The 21,707-nt window shown below is 40.1% G+C and overlaps 1 protein-coding gene across 1 annotated transcript in view; it reads left to right on the forward strand.

Moving 5' to 3' along the window:
* Positions 1-2,488: 2,488 nt before the first annotated feature.
* TLL1 (tolloid like 1) overlaps positions 2,489-21,707 on the forward strand; it is a 339,971-nt gene continuing 320,752 nt past the window's right edge. The window contains exon 1 of the mRNA XM_019978057.2: positions 2,489-3,567. Coding sequence (XP_019833616.2) covers positions 3,399-3,567 — 169 coding nt within the window. The 5' untranslated portion in view covers positions 2,489-3,398. The remainder of the gene's footprint in view (positions 3,568-21,707) is intronic.

The raw sequence follows: 21,707 nt of genomic DNA on the forward strand, positions 1-21,707 counted from the left end.
AGAAGGTTGACACAGTTCCCAGGGGTGAAACCAAGGGAGAGAGGGAGACACATTTTCTTCCATATATGTCTGAGTTATCTTTTTGACAAGGAACATGAAGGGAAATATTCAGGTATTACTTGGTTTCATAGCAAACAACAATCACAACTAGCTAATAATAAATTGACTTGATTAGAAAATAGACATTTCTAACCGAAGTTGTCTACAAGACAAGTTTAACTACTGTGATATCAAACAAAATAGACAAGCAGCATAGAGAATACCTCTTGCTGCTGCTGCTGCTAAGTCGCTTCAGTCGTGTCCAACTCTGTGCGACCCCACAGACGGCAGTCCACCAGGCTCCCCCATCCCTGGGATTCTCCAGGCAAGAATACTGGAGTGGGTTGCCATTTCCTTCTCCAATGCATGAAAGTGAAAAGTGAAAGTGAAGTTGCTCAGTCGTGTCCGACTCTCAGCGACCCCATGGACTGCAGCCTACCAGGCTCCTCCATCCATGGGATTTTCCAGGCAAGAGTACTGGAGTGGGGTGCCATTGCCTTCTCCCAGAGAACACCTCTTACTTCAGTTATTTTGGGTGGCTTCCTCCCTAGGATTGCTGGGGCCAATGGGATTCTGCTGCAAGTGGCAAGGGTGGTCAGAGGCACCTGCCAATTAGAAGCCAAGGTTTCTTTAGGATGTCTTACTAAAGGATCAATCTCCTCTTTTATCTTCCCAGGAGACTGGATTCATATAAGGCACATATATATGGCTAGTGCTTCTGACAGAACACTCAACTCCTTTCTCACATGCATATTCTTTTTTTTTTTATGTTTTCTTAGAAATTCTTACCAGTTTATATTTTTCAGGGGCAAGGCAAAATCTATTTTTGTTTACAATCATAGTAACAGTAGAAATAAAACTTAAAGTAGGTATTTTATTATGAAAAACAGAATTAGATTTAATACATATTTAAAAATAAATCAGGGGTTTGAGGTCTAGGATATAGTGGTGTAAGTAAGAATTCTCTGCAAGTATTTTAGCTATAAAGAAACACTTCTATATTTTGATTTGAGCTTCTACTATGTCATTCATTGTAATTCCAGATTACAAATTTATAAAATTGTAAAACTGAGCAATGATATATTCTGTACAGAAAACATAATAGGCAGATGTCCCTATCTGATAATATTTTATTCAGGACAAATGAATGAAACAGTTATTACTGCAAAGTAAGTGATGTTTAGTCGAACTCCAGGTAGAAACTTTTACAAATTCACATATGATTAAATAGTCTAGGGAGATGTTTGTAAGTCATTTAGATTAACAAGGGACATTTTAAAGGTCTGGCAGTAGGGAGGAGGGAGTCAGCAGTTTAAGAGGATCCTCTAAAGGAAAGTTGTATTTCCTAGGCTTTCAAATAGGCTAAGCAAAATGCATTCTTCTTTAGCCTTGCACTAGAGGAATACCACTATTAATTATGCAAACATTTTTTGATGTAAAAGAATTTGAGAATGACTCAGCAAGAGATTTCAAAACCAAATACTTCTACTTGCTTATCGAACATGTTCTTTCCAGAACTGTTCTCTGTTCTATGACCTGGGGTGAGAAGATTGAGATCTACGGAGGAGAGGTTCCATCACTGTAGCAGCTTTTGAGAAAACCCCAGTTTTGCCAGGAACATGGACTCATTCAGTTCTACCCAATCTTCCCATCATTTTTACTCTAAGTTGAAAGTAACTGATAGCTTTTCTAAGTTTAGCCTCTAATTTTTCTTTAATAAGCATAAAACAGAGTCCAATCTCCTAACCAAAGACTGGGTCTACCTGTCAAAAGTGTGTGTGTGTGTATGTGTGTGTGTGCACATGGGTGTGGTTTTCTTCATATTTTCCTCTAGAGGAGCGTGTATGTTGATGGTAACTCAGAAAAGGGGGGACATTTAAATCTTAAGATATAAAGGCAACAGAAGATTTTTTATAAATCCCTGAGAAAGTAAAAATTCAAGATTTAGTTGGAGAAGGCAAGGTTCCCAATCATGAGTCCTTTGGAAATTTGGGGAAGAAGTCCTCTCACCTATTTTGGAAACTACTTGCAGATGTAGGGATTGCTCACAACAGGGGCTTTGCAGAGATTTCCTCTGATTTTTTTTTTCTCCCCAATTTCCCACAGCCTGTGTTTGTCCTATGTCTGCTAGGCTGACATGTGGTTTACCTCGCTAATCCTGCTGCCAGGTTTTACACACTCTCCTCCGAAGTAAAACTGAAGCCAGAGGATACTGAGCAACTCTGGGCATGGGCGCCAGAGCTGTCACAGAAAATTTGCTTCCCAAGTGTTCCTTCCAACTTCCCTTCCTGAGCCCGCGTGAGCCACAGCGCAGCCCTTGGCTAGGTCTTCGCGTTTCCTGCTGCTGCAATCTGTAACTGGATTTTGGATTTTTTTTTAAACTGCAGTTCTGAGGATCTCAGTTCTTAGGAAAACTTTGCTGGTTGTGGGACTTTGAAAGCAGTCAGTTTCTTTACCTCGGTCGCGGAGGCCCATTTTTCCTCCCCTCGGGCTGTACCGAGGCAAAGGCGGCAAAGGGGAGACGCAAACTGCTTGTGTTGGGGAGGAAGTGGAGGTTTGAGCCAAGTTGTCAGCATCCCTGGCCCACCCCCGGTCTGGCGCTCTCGGCTGGCACGTACATCATCTATTAACTGCTGTTCGTGGACGCAGTGCATGATATATTCATTTTTATCTTTAGTAAATTACAAATGGAATTCTCGGCGCACTCGTGTCTGTCTGCTCCTACAGGGCTACCGAAAGGAGGCGGAGAGGAGGCTGTGGCCCGGATCCTGACCCTGATTGTATGAATAAGTAAGCAGGATGCAAGTGATTGGGTTAGATGCCGTGAAGATTTTTTTTTTTTTTTTTTTCAAGTTAGGAAGAGGGTAAAGAGACAGCCTTGGGGGGAAAGACAAACAGTGCATCCCCAAATCCTCCCACTTTAGCTCTTCTCGCAGTCTTGCTTTGCTGCTTCTGCGGCTTTTAAGGTCTGGCGGCAAAGGAATGTCTGCTCCCCACCCGCGACCACGGTCCCCCACTTTCAGCTCAGACGCGCTGATGTGAAGACTGGTCTTGTCTTTCCAGAGCGGCATCGGGTCCGGGTGCGGGGTACACGCGGGATCTGAGCCCGAGAACCTGAGCCTGGGGCAGCCGAGCCGTTGAGTAGCTGAAAGGACGGCCGCCGGGAGACAGCCTGGCCGCGCGCCCGCCCGGACCCGCTCCCTACCTGCCCCCGCCCGCCACCTCGCCCGCGCCGGGGGACAGGTCGCCCTGCCCTCTCTCCGCCCGGCGGCGCCCCATGTCCCCGGACACCTGAGCGCCGGGCCGCGCCGAGGAGCCTTCCGCGGGGACAGGAACCGGTGCCCTTCCTCGAGAGGAAGATGGGGCTGGAGAGGCTTTCCCCGGGGATGCTCGCGTGGCTGGCGGCCACCGGGGCTGTCCTCTGCGCGGAACTACGGGTCTGCGCTGGCCTCGACTATGACTACACTTTTGGTGGCTACGGAGAGGATGAAGCGGAGGCGCTGGACTACAAGGACCCGTGCAAAGCCGGTGAGTGCCCTCTCAGGGCAGGACGGCGGGGGCACTGGCGCTGGGAGGGCGCCGGGTCTCACCTGTCTCCTTCCTACCCCCTCCCCACCCCGAGGGGCCGCGCGGCCCCCGCAGCCGCAGGTCTGCACCGGCGGGACTGGGTGCGGAGCGTGGTCTCCAAGTTTGGAACCTCCGGTAGTTCCTCCGCCCCACCCCCGCCCCGGCGCGGCGTGACGAGCTGCGGACGCAGCCGCTAGGGCTCAGAGCCCGGCGCCTGCGGCCCTGCGCTCCGCGGGCGGCGCCGCCCTGGTGCCCGGGCGGGCGGGCTTAGAGTCGGGACACCTTCGCCCCCTCTCGGCCAGGGTCCTGTGGGCGTTCCAGGAACAGAAGGCATGGGATGCCCTCGAAAGCTCCCCAGCTGGATGGATTTAACCGCGCGTTTGCCCATTTCAGGAAACCTTAAAAAACACTTCCAAGTTGCCGTCCCATTCAAGCTTGTTTCTCTCTCCCTCAATCCCGGTCCTGCGGTGGGACCCGGACACTCCGCCCGGCCCTGCTCCTGCAGCCTAAAGTCTGAGACACATGCCCTGTTCCCGGGCCCTGATCTGCTGAGTTGAGGCCAAGGTGACCAGGGGTTGGTGGACCAACCATTCTCTTGCGAGGAAAGTGGTCACGAGGTTGCTGGGCCCGATTCAGTGAAAGTCTGTGAGCAGACAGCACGTTTTGCCCCATCTCAAGAGGAAGGGGGAGGCAAAATCCCCAAAGTAGATTCTATGCGGGTGGTCTGCATGTGACTCCACACCTCTTTTGACCTCTCTTGAGCCTGAAGTTAAGAAAGATGTACGCAAATGAAGGAAAATGCTGGAAATTCCCCTGTTAATTTGCACCTTTGATGACACATTGTCCTAACAAGGAGAGTATGTTAATGACAAGCAGTATATGGGTTCAGGTTATCAGATCTTTCTCAGTTCACTCTTACTTCACGTACTTCTTCAAAACTTGGAGTAGCTTAGCAGAAACATGTCAGTCTGGAATTTCGAGTTCTGATTTAATTCAATTTTGCTTATGTTTCCTCATCACCTTTAACCCTCAGCCTATCCCACCAGAAGTTTCCTGGGCCTTCCTTGATGGTTTAGAGGACCAAGACACCTTTCGGCTGTGGTGGATTGCTAGAGGCTGGGCTGCCAGAACTCAGTACTATACATCTCCCTAAACCTACCTTTTATTGAGAAATTTGTTTTGAATAATGTTTGCGACTGGGTGAAAATTGAAAATTTTCTTGTTTTAGGTAAGGTAAAAGTGAAGTATATTATTTCTCAAACTTGTCTAGGAAAACATCTATTCGCTGATGCTCGGTTGTGTGAAAGATTCAGCCAATTTTGGTCTTATTTCAGGAAAATAAATATAGTTTTCTCTGAATGTTAAAGTAAAAGCTTATGCTTTTAAAAATCATTAACTTAAAATATGAATATGCTGCTGCTGCTGCTAAGTCACTTCAGTCATGTCCAACTCTGTGCGACCCTATGGACAGCAGCCCTCCAGATTCCTCTGTCCACAGGATTCTCCAGGCAAGAACGCTGGAGTGGATTGCCATTTCCTTCTCCGAAATATGAATATAAGACATGTCAAAAGTTAACTAATTCATTTTCAGAAGTTCCATTGTTTCAGACTTAACTTTAGAAATTGCTCAAAAGAGTCTGTGAACCTGTGTTCTTTTTGTCTAAAGAGTGTTTGAAGTTTTACAGTTTACTTGTACTAAGTATATTGAAACACATCTCAAGCATAAATGTACATTTTCCTCAGCACATAAACATTCAGGCAAGAAAAAAAAAAAAAAAAACAACTTTAAGAGTATTTACTTTTATTTTTCCTTTGCTGTTGCTGTTCAGTTGCTAAGTCGTGTCCAACTCTTTGCAACCACTTGGACTGCAGCATGCCAGACTTCCCTGTTCTTCACTGTCTTCTGGAGTTTGCTCAAACTCATGTCTACTGAGTCGATAATGCCATCCAGTCATCTCATCCTCTGTTGCTCCTTCTCCTCCTGCCTTCAATCCTTCCCAGCATCAGGGTCTTTTCCAGTGAGTTGGGCTCTTTGCATCAGGTGGCCAAAATATTGGAGCGTCAGCTTCAACATCACTCCTTCCAATGAATATTCAGAGTTGAGACTGACTGTTTTGAGCTCCTTGGAGTCCAAGGAACTCAAGAGTCTTCTCCAACACCACAACTCGAAAGCATCAATTATTCTGCACTCAGCCTTCTCTATGGTCCAACTCTCATATTTGTACATGACTACTGGAAAAACCATAGCTTAGCCTCTACAGACCTTTTTCTGCAAAGTGAGGTCTCTGCTTTTTAATACGCTCTCCAGGTTTGTCATAGCTTTCCTTTCCAGGAGCAAGTATTTTTAATTTCATGGCTGCAGTCACTGTTTGCAGTGATTTTGGAGCCCAAGAAAATAAAATTTGTCACTGTTTCCACTTTTTCACCATCTATTAGCCATGGAGTAATGAGACCGGTTGCCATGATCTTAGTTCTTTGAGTATTGAGTTTTAGGCCAGCTTTTTCACTCTCTTCTTTCACCCTCAGCAAGATGCTCTTTAGTTCCTCTTCACTTTCTTCCGTTAGAGTGGCGTCATCTGCATATCTGAGGTTGTTGATTTTTCTCCTGGCAATCTTAATTTCAGTTTGTGAGTCATCCAGCCTGTCATTTTGCATGATGTACTCTGCATATAAGTTAAATAAGCAGGGTCACAATATACAGCCTTGACATATTCCTTTCCCAATTTGAACCAATCCATTGTTCCTTTACTAATGGTTTGTTTTTGAACAGAGCTATTGAAGATAAAACAAAAATAAAACTAAATTTGAATGGATTATTACTCTAACTTTATTTCTTCCCTATTTTTGTGTACAAGAGCTAAACCTATACATGTGTGCAGTAAAAGAGAAATAAGAATGGTCCAAGTGGAAGATTGAGAAGCACAGCCACAAACTGAGATACTTTCAAATGATTATCATTGCTTTTTTAACTTGGTGAAGTGACAGGCTTTAATTTATTATCTTGGCTAAAGTGTAGCAAAATCTTAGTGCCACCTTTTGGTACTATATAAGAGAAATAAAAGTAATAACAGGGAAAATTCATAGTACATTGAAATCCCAGTCAAAGAAGGCCACTAAAATAAGAAAGATGAAGACAAATATGTGAAAGATAACCAAAAAGCAAGAGAGGATGCTCTCCAGATACCAGGGTACCTTTGATCTGCCCTTCCCCAAGAGGTGAGTGGAGGTTATGGCCCATTGAAAAATAAGTGCCCTTCTCTTTAGAAAGAAACAAGGGTCCTAAGTTTCCTGAAACTATGTGGTGGTTTGATGTCATAGTGATAGCATAGCTTTATAGTTTCAGAGCACTTGAGTACATTATTTCAGCTCAATACAACACTCCAAATGGTGGAATTTGTTAATGCCACCATTACCCAGATAGAAAAACAGATGCTCCATGAAGTCAAACAATTTGTTAAGATTACCCAGAACTTGATTTCAAGACTCCTGGCTGTAAAGTTCACTTGTTTTAAACAATTACACTCCATTCTTAATTGGCCTTTTGGAGAACTTCCTTGAAATGTGAAGAGTAGAACTTTGTCCAGGTTTATCTGAGTCTAGACTAATAGAAATGCATTTGCTTTATCTGACATTAATGAAATGACTAAGAACAGTTTCACTTTGCTAAATATAGTGAGAATATAAAGTCCTTGAGGACAGAGATCATAACTGATTTTTAATGTTTATCACAGGAATGGATTAACATTGTTAGATATCTGTAAAATTCTCAATACCTCCTCATATCTATAGACTATTAATATTGATCTTCATCCCTCATCTACATCTCATTCTAACAAGATCAAGTGGTATCTAAGAAGAAATATTCTCCACTATAACTTGTTAGAGTTGTGCCATTCTTAGTATATTTGTGAAGCAATATAACTTGTATACCTTTCAGAACTCTGATTTCAAGTTCATGAAACTATAGGACAGAAAGGAAGACTTTTGTTAATTTAACTTTGATTTAGAAATATATTTTTGATATAAGTAAAAGTAGATAGGGGCTTCCTTGGTGGCTCAGTGGTAAAGAATCTGCCTGCCAATGCAGGAAAAACTGGTTTAATCCCTGGATCTGGAAGATCCCAAGGAGAAGTAAATGGCAACATACTCTGGTATTCTTTTTTTTTTTTTTAATATAAATTTATTTATTTTAATTGAAGGTTAATTACTTTACAATATTGTACTGGTTTTCTTGCCTGGGAAATCCCATAGATAGAGGAGGCTACAGTCCATGGGGTCCCAAAAGGGTTGGACTCGATGTAGGGATTACATAACAGAATTAGGTAAGTCAGTGTAGCACAACCTCAGATGTATTTGTATAGCCAAATCTGTTAGTCCAGAAAATAGATAATTTACCTCTCTATATAAACAGACACAAAGATGCAGATAATTCAAAAGAATGTCTATCTTTCACATTAAGATGTCAGCACAATACATAGTTATCTAAATTTGCAATCAGATTTATCTTACTTTCTCTAGTTCAGAAGGGTCCTGAGAGATGCTGGAAAGCTGATACTGCAGGAAGTCATTCCAGAACAGAGACTAAGGTGTCCTGTTTCATGGTTGTGCTGTACCAATAGGTGTTAATCTGAGTGTCTGTGAATATCTGTGAAGAGTCTGGGCAAATCTGGGGTGCAAATTAATCTCTCATATTTGTCCAGAGATTACCTGGAAAAGATTACGTGCGAAACCAACTCTGTATTCTCTCTCTACCCTCTTCCTTCCTTCCTTCCTCCCTCCCTCCCCTACCCCCTCCATCCTTTCCTCCCTTTTCTCTTTTTGTATTTAAGGAGATGTCAGGAAATCACAGACAATTGAAAATATAATATCTAAAGAGGGAGACTGAAGAAATTAGAATTTTGAATGATGAGTGGAGGCTGATAAGACTAATTAGCAAGGTTATCTTTATCCTCTTAAACAAATGTGAATACCCTGAAAACAAGACTTTCCTACCTTTAATCTTCTGAGTAAATGGTTTCTTTTTCTTGAAAAAATCCGAGCATGATTAAAGGTCAGTGACTTGCAAGGCTGAATTTGTCCTTAGAGTGGCTTGTTTATTAGAAATAGGCATTTGGCATTTGGCATTGTAAAGGGTTATTCTTTTTTGCTTTTCTTCATAACCAGTGTTCTAGTATACTAATTCTAAGGGAAATTTTCAGAAATTTATCATCTCTCAGTAAGATCTTATCACTTTTTGGCTCTTAATATTATACTTTCCAGCTTCCTTGGCAGCCTCCTAAGTATGGCATTTTAGAATTTGATGTTCAACTCTATGCCTTAATATAATATTAAATATCCAAACATGTATTTATTGCTTGGCATCACTTTAGGTGGCCAAACTCTCATGTTAAAAATGCATTTTATAGAGCTGCTTCTCTTAAACAATCTCTTCTGTTTTAGTTTTCATTCCCCAGGTCTTGATTGTTTTTCTCCTCCTGCCTCTGCTGCCCACTCAGAAATGATCAAAATACAGTGTTTGCAAAAGGGATAGATAAGAATTCTATATAGTTGAATTCTATTCATCATTTGCCAGTAGTAGTTCTTTAGCTCTTGTCCTGAGGGCCACACTGATTTTTTTCTTTTTCTTTTTCTTTCGGCCCACCACTGGCAGTTACTGATAATAGTTAGGAATAAGATAGATTGTTTTATTCTTAAATATGTCCTCTCAGACTAATACAGCTCTAAAGCTCCTTTTTGCTTGCATTTTACAGTCTCCTGAGATCTTCCCACTTTTTATCTCTGAAGAGGGTAGTGTGCTTTGCAAACTTAAAATTTAACTTGCATCCATTCTCTGAGGTAGTTTGTGTAATAATTCATGGAACCTTTATGGTTTCCATTCAAGTAGATGGTCTTTGAGGCTTCCTTTCTCTGTTTGGGCCTCCTTAGACCATAGTGGAATATTTAAAAGTGTGTAGGGTCCATAACTTTTACTCTTGCCCTCATAATGGCACATTTTTCTACAAATGTCTAATATATACCATGTATAATTTCTTCTACAAAAACCATATAACCCCCCATTGTATATGTATGAGTACTATTTTGTATGTTTTAGCAACTTTCCCTGATTTAAAATTTAGACTACTTTGCCTGTAATTCCACCACCATATTCTTTGTATACTTTAAGGAGATTAGTCACATTAATGATCCTTTAGGTCTCTCAATCAGTGAATGTACTGGACAGAGATTAATCCTTAAATGTTCCTAGAACTCAGGTAGATAGTATCAAATGCTAGTGATTTACTATCATTAATATATATATTTTTTCTTTTTAAACTGTTACCTATTGTTTCTAATAGCATATCAGCACATATGCTTAAAATATTTAAAACTAGGACCTTCCCTAAGCTTTTCTAAGAATGCTTAGAAAAGATAGAAGGGAATAATCCATTTAAAATGCAACCTTGCACATCCTGCTGGGAACATCTGGGACCATGCTGGGACCATTCTGGGGACGTGGAAGAAGGGGGTTGTTCTCCCCCGAACTGTAGGGACACCCTCTCCTGCCACAGCATTTTGAGCCCATGAGATATGCCTGGGGTAGGCTGGGGCTCAGGTGCCTGGCAAGATTCCTAGGGATGTGACATTTCCTATACTAGGGAAATTTTGAGGATTCTTACACTTCTTTCATATTCCAAGATATGGAATTAATTAATTGTGGACTTATCATTCCTAAATTAAGGAGAAAGAGTCCTTTCCCCAACCCTGGATACAATAGAGTGATTTAGCAATGTGATTTCAGTGGTTTATTTCCTTTAGTTATCTATTAAAAAATGATATGAGAGGAACATTTTAAAAAAATACAGTGTCAAAGCTATGGAATGAATTGCATAAAATGTCTTCTTTCTCAGAAATCAGAAACAGGCCTCCTTGTTTATTTATTTAGTTCTTGTTATCATTAGCCCTGAAAATGGGATATTGACTACTAAATTTTGAGATATTATGAGCTGGCTAATGGAATACTTCTTTTGTCAGCTCCTTACAAAATGCATGCTAATCCAGTCAGGCTACATTTGTATTAAGAAGTATGGTAAATTAAGTGTTAATTGAGATTCAGAAAGTGAGCCACTGAGGTGTTTGTCTTAATCAGCTCTTCTCCTGAAATTTATATTTATAGTTTAACCTAAAATATTTGCCATTGACCATATTAAAACAAAACAAAACAAAATTTCTCAAATGGTAGTAGTTCTAAAAAGTTGAAACCATGATGATCAGAAGTGCTTCCAAATATAGTATTTTTTTCAAAACAAAATCTAATTTTATGTATTAATATGCTACTAAAGCATTCATCTTAATGTTTAAGAATGACATTTCAACAATTTCTAACACATTGCACCATTTTACAAATCAGGGAGTTATTAAGGAGGTGGAGACACAAACCTTATATTTACTATCATCACCTGGTGTTCTTCTGTGTTGACGAACTTCCTATGTTTAGTTTGTGTGATGGGTGGGGAAGAGGTAGAATAGTTTTTGTATTCCTTACATTTCTCACTTATGTTAAATTGTCAGCACTTGGATTGTGCGCCACAGCAGCAACTCGAGCGGACCCTGGCTTGGCAGCTGTTATGAGCAAGCTCAGAATTCTCTTTGACCATGAATGTATTTAAAATGTTTATTAAGCAGCATTAGAATTACCTTGACATCAGTTCACTGGACAGACTATTCTGAAAGGATGGAGCTCCATCCCTCTTCCCATGATCTATCTGACCCAAGTGCCTCTAGTTGAAGTTTATAGTTTGTGTTTTGCACTCAGGTTATTGTGTTACTAAGTATCTTTCATTGCATAAAAGTTAAACCTTTAAGATACCCCAGGGAAAAGCATCAAACATAATTAGAAAAGAGCTAGATTGTTCTTTTGCTAGATAATAAATTGCTGCTGCTGCTGCTGCTAAGTCACTTCAGTTGTGTCCAACTCTGTGCGACCCCATGGACTGCAGCCTACCAGGCTTCTCCGTCCATGGGATTCTCCAGGCAAGAACTCTGGAGTGGGTTGCCATTTCCTTCTCCAATGCATGAAAGTGGAAAGTGAAAGTGAAGTCGCTCAGTCGTGTCTGACTCTTAGCGACCCCATGGACTGCAGCCTATCAGACTCCTCCATCCATGGGATTTTCTGGGCAACAGTACTGGAGTGGGGTGCCATTGCCTTCTCCCAATAAATATTTGGACCCTATTATACCTCACATATCTAGGAATTGCCTTCATGACTCATGTCAAAGTAACACAGCTCATATTTTTACATTGTAAAATGTCTCTTCTCTTCACTATATCCCTATCAATTAACATGATTTTTAACCCTTTTGGACACATGAAGAAACTGAAACACAGAAGGATCCAGTGGCTGGGCTGTCATCCCAGTTGATAAGTAGTGAGAACTTGACCCTAGGTTTGATATTTGATGCCTTTCGTCTTAAGAATCGCCTTCACTGGCTCTCCCATCAGCACAAAAGTATTAAGACTGACAATTGAAATGATAGTATTTGTGTCATGATTGTTCATCATAGTAGTTTTTTTTCAGTGAGAATACATCTTGCCTTCAACATTCTTGCATTTGATAAGCCACATGAGTGAGTGATGTCGCTCAGTCATGTCCAACTTTTTGCGACCCCATGGACTGTAGCCTACCACACTCCTCTGTCCAGGGGATTTTCCAGGCAAGAGTACTGGAGTGAGTTGCCATTTCCTTCTCCAGAGGATCTTCCCAACCCAGGGACTGAACCCCGTCTTCCTCATTGTAGGCAGACACTTTACCGTCTGAGCCACCATGGAAGTCCATTAAACAACTATAAGCCACATACTGCTGCTGCTACTGCTGCTAAGTCACTTCAGTCGTGTCCGACTCTGCGACCCCATAGACGGCAGCCCACCAGACTTCCCCATCCCTGGGATTTTCCCAGGCAAGAACACTGGAGCGGGTTGCCATTTCCTTCTCCAATGCATGAAAGTGAAAAGTGAAAGTGAAGTTACTCAGTGTGTCCGACTCTTCGCAACCCCATGGACTGCAGCCTACCAGGCTCCTCCATCCATGGGATTTTCTAGGCAAAAGTACTGGAGTGGGGTGCCCTTCTATATTGTTAAAGTCAGGCCAATACTTTCAATCGTGTGGAGTATTGGGCAGATGCTACTCCCTTTCAAGAGAGTATTTTCTAAGTGTAGAGTCACAAATGAAATACCCCAACTGTGTAAAAGACAAATGAAAATGAATATGACTAATTCTAATAGAGATATATTTGAGTGCAAAGTATTGTAGGGGAAAAACTACTATATGTTGCCCCAGGTATATAAATTGTGATAGCAGGCTTTCCATGTTGTTTAAGGGAGGAGTTGGATTTGAGTAGAATTCAGTCGTTAATGTCTGGTTCTTGGCACAGGACCTGCATTTTGTGTGGTACCATTAAATTGTTTCACGATTTAGATTGTTTTCTGAGTATTCATTGAACTCTTGCTTATGACCCCATAAAGAATGTGAAGAACATCCTTTCAAATGCAGGTTGTTCAGGAAAGTGGTTTACAGTGTACATTATGTATGTAAATGATGTGTGAATGCTTTTGAGAAAACAAACATGCTGTGAGAAAGAACTTTATCTTTTCAATCCCAACTTGGCTAAAAGCCCTCAGGTCAAAAACCTGAAAGCTTTGAAGGCTCATAGGGTTAACTAAACTTGACTCCAGTCTGGTTTACTAAGAGTAGGAAGTCAGTCACATTTAAAATACATACTATGTGTAATATTGACTACATAATAATTCTTATAAGAAAATAGATTGCTGTTAGCAAATTATCATGTTTTCTAGGAAGAAGATTTTCTGCTTGTACCTTTTCTCTAACGAAGGAGTGAGAACAACACTGATAAAACTTGTTTTAAACCTAAGAATGAGGGGAAGTTCTCCTTTCATGTTTAGTTTTTAGTCCCAAGAGAAGAATGGAGTGTGGCCCACAGGCAGTCATCAAGGGAAGAATAATTAGGATTTGCCATCTGGAATGGGTAACAGAAGTAATGACCTAAAAATCAAGGGCCTCATGTTGCATTATGTTTCTATGGGTAAAAAGATTGTGAGCAGTTTACTAGGGATATAAGGGAACAAGAGTTAAATACAGAAAGAAGATACTGATTATAGACTAAATATCCAGTGTGTTGCAGGATTTAAATGTTTACAAAAAGAAAAGATTTCTAGAGTATGTGAGGGTGGAATGGAGCATCTTAAACAAAACCATATGCTTCATAAACAAGTACCCCTTAATACCCTTATTTCTGTGTTGAATGGTACCTGTAGCTTAGGGCATTATAATAACATGTGTTCTGTCACACAGTAATAGAATCAGATTTTGAATCTAGAATTCTGAATTCCATGTGTTGCCATGATGTTTCTTCCTTTTTCTTCTATCTCTTCTTCTATCTCTTCCTTTCTTCCTCCTCCTTCTTCTTTTGGTATGAGTACGTTTTTGCAACTTGGGGCTAAGCTTCAAAAATTATATTCTTTAAAAGATTTCAGGGCAGCCAGAATAGTGCATCTATTAAAAACTTAGACTTTGGAGTGACATGGACATGAATTCTGATATTGTACCCACCACATAGTAACTGTTTGTGGCTTTTGGCAAGTTATTTAACAGCTTTATGTTTCAGTTTTCTGATCTATAAAATGGGAATGACATTATGATTCTCATGGTTAGAATTAAATGAATGTGAAGTGAAAACCACTCTGGAACATAGTAAACTGTGTAATTTTTATTCATAGTAGCATAAATATGTAGGAGTAGAGAATTTTTTAAAAAATTGCAGCTGCTTACATGTAATAAAACAATCTATAAAAAACATTTGTGGGATAAAGTTCTTTTTTCTTGTCATATATGAAAAATGTATTCATATCTCAAGTCCTCTAAATGTAAAATTGAGAGGTTAATACCCCAGACAGACATTTTTCTTTGGTAAGGTATCAGAGATAAGCAATAGAAACATCCTTCATGCTTTGTTCTCCTGGCTATTTGCTCAGATGCTTAAAACACTTAATCTATTGATAATTTTAAATTCTTTTTGCCTAATGTGTGAAGAGAATCCTGACTAGTCCTTCAGTAATTTCTAGTTCAGGTTTCATTTGTCATGTGAATTAACTTAAAGAGCTTACATACTCACAACCCTATGTTTACACAGAGCTAAGTTTACAGATGATTCTAAGCTACAAATATTCATCAATTCACCAAAACTTTATTGAACAGTTACTGTGAATACATACTTATAGAAATATGAAAAATGATACAATGACTGACTGACCTAGTGTAGTCTTAATTTTATCATTTGTAAGTAAATGATAGTTAATGTATAGTTTTTTGTTTTGTTTTGTTTTTTAATTTTATTTTATTTTTAAACTTTACAATATTGTATTAATTTTGCCAAATATCGAAATGAATCCACCACAGGTATACCTGTGTTCCCCATCCTGAACCCTCCTCTCTCCTCCCTCCCCATACCCTCCCTCTGCGTTGTCCCAGTGCACCAGCCCCAAGCATCCAGTATCGTGCATCAAACCTGGACTGGCGATTCGTTTCATACATGATATTATACATGTTTCAATGCCGTTCTGCCAAATCTCCTCACCTTCTCCCTCTCCCACAGAGTCCATAAGACTGTTCTATACATCAGTGTCTCTTTCGCTGTCTCGTACACAGGGTTATTGTTACCATCTTTCTAAATTCCATATATATGCGTTAGTATACTGTATTGGTGTTTTTCTTTCTGTCTTACTTCACTCTGTATAATAGGTTCCAGTTTCATCCATCTCATTAGAACTGATTCAAATGTATTCTTTTTAATGGCTGAGTAATACTCCATTGTGCATATGTACCACAGCTTTCTTATCCATTCCTCTGCTGATGGGCATCTAGGTTGCTTCCATGTCCTGGCTATTATAAACAGTGCTGCGATGAACATTGGGGTACACGTGTCTCTTTCCCTTCTGGTTTCCTCAGTTTTTATGTTTATTAATCATATGTTTGTATGTCAAAGTAATTTTAATTTACCATTTGAAAATGGATACTATTGTAAATTATGATAATCAGAATATATATTCTTGTAAATTTTTCCTGAAATTTTCTTTACTCATGATATATGAGGATAAAGCTTTGTGGAAAGCATAACAACTTTTAAGTAGTTTGTAGACTTTGTTATTTTCCAATGTGCTAGGATGAAATATAAGCTATTAGGTTGGTACAAAAGTAATTGGCTTTAGAGACACGGATTTGATCCCTAGGTCAGGAAAATCCGCTGGAGTACGGCACGGCAACCACTCCAGGTTTCTTGCCTGAAGAATCCTATGGACAGAGGAGCCTAGTGAGCTAGAGTCCACAGGATCATGCAGAGTCGAGCACATCTGAAGCAATTTAGCACAACACACACAGCACAAAAATAATTGCGGTTTCAGAACATGAATTTTAAATCACTCTAAGTTCAAACAAACAAACAAAAAAGAGCCCTCTTGATGAAAGTGAAAGAGGAGAGTGAAAAGTTGGCTTAAAACTCTACATTCAAAAAACTAAGATCATGGCATCCAGTCCCATCACTTCATGGCAAATAGATGGGAAAACAATGGAAACAGTGAGAGACTATTTTGGGGGGGGCTCCAAAATCACTACAGATGGTGACTGCAGCCATGAAATTAAAAGATGCTTGCTCCTTGGAAAAAAAGCTATGACCAACCTAGACAGCATATTAAAAAGCAGAGACATTACTTTGCTGACAAAGCTCCATCTAGTCAAAGCTATGGTTTTTCCATAGTCATGTATCGATGTGAGAGTTGGACACCAAAGAATTGATGCTTTTGAACTGTGGTGTTAGAGAAGATTCTTGAGAGTCCCTTGGACTGCAAGGAGATCCAATCAGTCAATTCTAAAGGAAATCAGTCCTGAATATTCATTCGAAGGACTGATGCCAAAGCTGAAACTCCAATATTTTGGTCACCTGATGTGAAGAACTGAATCACTGAAAAAGACCATGATGCTGGGAAAGATTGAAGGCAGGGAGAGAAGGGGACACCAGAGGATTAGATGGTTGGATGGCATCATTGACTTGATGGACATGGGTTTGAGCAAGTTCCAGGAGTTGGTAATGGACAGGGAAGCCTGGTGTGCTGCAGTCCATGGGGTCCCAAAGAATCAGACACGACTGAGCAGCTGAACTGAACTGATGCTCAAACACATCTTTATTAATTGAAATAGGAACAATTACAATCAACACATTTTTGCCAATGAAAAATGTGTTTGTTTATTCCTGTAGCATAAGAATCCATGCTTCAGGATTTGGCGAACTCTTGGAAGGCATGTTCTGCCTCCTGCTGGTTGTGGAAGCTTTTTACCTACAAAAAGTTGTCAAGATGCTTGACGAAGTGATATTCAGTTGGTGAGAGGTCAGGTGAATATGGTGGATGAGGCAAAACTTTGTAGCACAATTTGTTCAACTTTGGAAGCATTGGTTGTAAAACATCTGATCAGTTGTTATGGAGAAAAATTGGGCTTATTCTGTTGACCAGTGCCAGCTCCAGGCATTACAGTTTTTGGTGCATCTCATTGACTTGCTGTTCATACTTCTCAGATGTAATGGTCTTACCAGGATTCAGAAAGCTGTAGTGGATCAGGGGGCAGCAGACCACCAACCAGTAACCATGACCTTTTTTTTTGGTGCAAGTTTGGTTTTAGGAAGTGCTTTGGAGCTTCTTTACCATTTAATCCACCAGGGAAGCAAAGAAAATTAAAAAAATAAAAAACATAGTCGCTCAGTCATGTCCAACTCTATGCAACCCTGTGGTCTGTAGTCTGCCAGGCTCCTCTGTCTGTGGAATTCTCCAGGCAAGAATACTGGAGTAGGTAGCCATTCCCTTCTCCAGGGATCTTCCTGACCCAGGGCTTCCTGACCGGAGTTCGATCCCTGGGTTGGGAAGATCCCCTGAAGAAAAGAATGGTCACCCACTCCAGTATTCTTGCCTGGAGAATTCCACAGACAGAGGAGCCTGGCTATCTACAGTCCATGGTGACAGAGTCAGACAAAACTGAGTGACTAGCACACTTTGGAGTTCCTTCTCGGTCCAACCCCTGAGATGGTCATCGCTGGTGGTCGTATAAAATCCACTTTTTGTCGCACATCACAATCAGATTGAGAAATGATTTGTTGTTATTGCATAAAGTAAGAGAATAGGACATTTCAAAATGACAGTTTTTTGATTTGTGATCAGCTCATGAGGCAAGCACTTATCGAGCTTCTTCACCTTTCCAAGTTGGTTCAAATGCCAAATGATCATAGAATGGTCAATGTTCAGTTCTTCTGCAACTTCTCAAGTAGTTGTAAGAAGATCAGCTTTGATGATGGCTCTCAGTTGGTCATTGTCAATTTTGAATGGCCAACTACTAAGCTCCTTATCTTCAAGGGTCTCATCTTCTTTGCAGAACTTCTTGAACCACCACTGCACTGTACGTTCATTAGCAGTTCCTGGGCCAAATGCGTTGTTGATGTTGTGAGTTGTCTTCATTGCTTTATGATACATTTGAATTTGAATTAAAAAATTGCTTGAATTTTCTTTTTGTCTAATATCATTTCTACAGTCTAATATAAATATAAAATAAACAGCAAATAATAAGTCATTAACAAAAAAACACAAAGTGAGAAATGCACATTAAAATGATGTATAACATAACCACGTTTATTTAAGACTATATCCTGCAATCAAATGGCAAAATTCAATAATGTAAAACCACAATTACTTTTACACCAACCTAATATTATTAGGAGACAATCATGCTTTCCATTTATTCTTTTCTCAAATATCTTGATTTAGGATTTTCAACTTTTTTTGGTCATATTTTCCCACATTAGCTACCAGAGTACATTTCTCTCCCCCACACTATAACCTTATTCTTAAATACATTGAAATGTATGTAGTTAACTTTGTTTACAAATTAGGAGAAGCAAAAACAAATGATAAAATAGATAAATACATAGTCTTTTTACTTACACTATTCTACTGTGATTTCAAAAAGCAAATGTAAGTTTTACTTTCCTTATTTAATTATATGTGGGTAGTGGTATGGCCTTTCCCTGGTGGTTCAGAGGGTAAATTGTCTGCCTGCAATGCAAGAGACCTGGGTTCGATCCCTGGGTCAGGAAGATCCCCTGGAGAAGGAAATGGCAACCCACTCCAGTACTCTTGCCTGGAAAATCCCATGGACAGAGAAGCCTGGTAGACTACAGTCCATGGGATTGCAAAGAGTCAGACACTACTGAGCGACTTCACTTCATTCCTAGTGGTATGGCAACTGGAAAACAAATGGACTGGTAGACAAGAAATGTAATTTCTATTACTGGCTTTGCTGTTGTATTTCTGTGTAAATTTGAAGACATCCCTTGATTTTCCTTGCCCTCAGTCTCTGAGACAGAAACTCCGAGCCTGTTCAAGTCCAAGAGCTTACAGAACCCTGGTGTCTTTGACATCAGAGCAAGAGCTCCTTTTTATTCCAGGAAGTCACAGAGGCAATGACCTACACTGTACATGGAGAGGAAGGGAAAAAATTTTGCACCTCTTCAGTGGTCAGTCTTGATAAAGCCTGAGGTTTCTCATGGTTCCAATCAAATCATGGCAGCCACCAGGTTGCAGCTGTGATGGCCTGTGCAGTTCACTGACTTTGACTTGACTTTGCCAAAATTAGTGTTGGAATCAATTTATTAATAATTTCCCCTCCCTCTTTTCCAATCTCAATCAATCAGTAAAAGTCTGCCAAAACAGTGACAAGTTATATGGGCATCACATACATACTTATCAGAGCATGTTAATCTCACATAAGCATCAGAATTGAGTGTTGTTCAGTCAGATTTTGTATGTTGGATGAGTGGAACAAGGTCACCGGATGGGAAAAGTCCAATTCTTTCAAGTTTGAGGTCAGTATTAATAATTGAAAGAACAAGAAATTTAGGCAAGGAAATGTCAGAAAAGTTTTTATGGCTTTAAGCATTTTACTGAATACATGACACATCAAAATATACATTCTATTAATCACATGTCTATCCTTGAAAACATTCTGCTTGGCATAAGAACATGATGATAATTATCTTTGCAAAATCAAACTTCATAAACTTCCAATTTACTGAATTGTCTAGTAAGGAACTATTCTCTTCATCATAAGTTAACTTATTTTATGCATAGTTCATTTATTTTTGACTGTGATGGGCCTTCATTGCTGTGGGGGCGACTCTGTAGTTGTGCATGGCTTCTCCTTGCGGTGGCTTCTGTTCTTACAGAGCATGGGCTCCAGTGCATGTGGGCTTCAGCAGTTGTGGCTCACAGGCTGTTTCCTCATGACATGTGCAATCTTCCCAGGCCAAGGATTGAATCCATATCCCCTGCAGTGGCAGGTGGATTCTTTACTACTGGACAATCAAAGAGGTCCCTGTTTATAGTCTCCCCTCCCTCCCCTCCCCCCGCCCCGCCACTGCAATAAAGGGTTTCAAATTCTCAACCAAGTCTTTACCAAAGGAAGTTTTCATTCTTGAACTTTCATAATAGTAAATAGTGAGATATGATAGAAATTAATAACATGAATCTAGATAATGATGTTTAAAGAGCACTGGATATTGTGTCAGGAGACCTAGACGTAAGTCTTAGCTCTTCTGTGTTTAAGTATGTTATCTCGGTCTACTTACTGAATATCTCTGAACTTAAATTCTCTCAATTATAACATGGGGGTAGTGATACTTAGTCCATAAAACATGATAGGATAAAACACACAAGGTCTTGGTAAGCTCTGATGCCCTACACAGATGTAAGTTAACACGAGTATTTTGCACCTGATATGTTCTAAGAAGATGCTTGAGGTACATACATAAGATGTTTTCCTGTACTCTAAGGGTTTCATTATCTTCCAGGAAAAAAGCAACATATGTTTCAGTTATCAATATGGAAGTGTGATAAAACAAAATACTGCAAACAAAATACTGTGTGGTATTCTGTTACTCTGTGGTAACACAGAGGATAGAATTATGTTTGGAATAGAGAAAGCTTGTAAGGGAAGGTGGCATTTGAGCTGAATCTTGAAGTGTCATAGTATTTTTCCTGGAGAATATGTGGTGCAAAACTTTAGAGTGAAATAACTAAGATAAAAACAAATTCTGAAGATTCATTGACTTTTATGAAAGTACAGGAAATTGTAAATAATCTACTGTGGGCAGATGACAAGGTATGTAAGGGTTTGGGCTTTGACAAGAAATGATTCTGTCAGGTGCAATGTTTAATGCCTAGCTGAGGGTGTGAATTTATTTGATCCTCTTGGCAGTGGGAAGGGGACTTACTGAAGTTTAAAACAGATCATTGGGTTGATAACAGCCATATTTTATAAAGAAAAGTGAGGATGTGAAAGATTGTCCGATATATTTGCTGTAGAAAGTAAGAAGCAAATAGGAGCAAGGAAACTTGTTAGAGGAAAAGTAGAGGCAGATGAATGCATAAGGAAGTTGTGGTACATATACACAATGGAATATTACTCAGCTATAAAAAGGAATGCATTTGAGTCAGTTCTCATGGGGTGGATGGATCTAGAGCCTATTATACAGAGTGAAGTAAGTAGAAAGAGAAAGACAAATATAGTATATTAATGCATCTATATGGAATCTAGAAAGATACTACTGACAATCCTACATGCAGGGCAGCAAAGGAGACATAGATACAAAGAACAGATTTTTGGACACAGTGGAATAAGGAGAGGGTGGGATGATTTGAGAGAATAACATTGAAACATATATATATATATATATATATATACACACACACACACATACATATACATATATGTATGTATATGTAAAACAGATAGCCAGTTGGAGTTTGATATGTGACACAGGGAACCCAAAGCTGGTGACAACCTGGAGGGATGGGGTGGGGAGGAAGGTGTAAGGGGGGTGCAGGAGGAAGGAGTCACATGTATGCCTATGGCCAATCCATATTGGTGTATGGCAGAGGCCATCACAATACTGTAAAGTAATTATCCTCCAATTTAAATTAAACAAAAGAGTAGAAGGATATGTGCTTGCATCTGC

The sequence above is a fragment of the Bos indicus genome, chromosome 17 (genome assembly GCF_029378745.1).
Source record: "Bos indicus isolate NIAB-ARS_2022 breed Sahiwal x Tharparkar chromosome 17, NIAB-ARS_B.indTharparkar_mat_pri_1.0, whole genome shotgun sequence".
NCBI classification, from domain to species: domain Eukaryota; kingdom Metazoa; phylum Chordata; class Mammalia; order Artiodactyla; family Bovidae; genus Bos; species Bos indicus.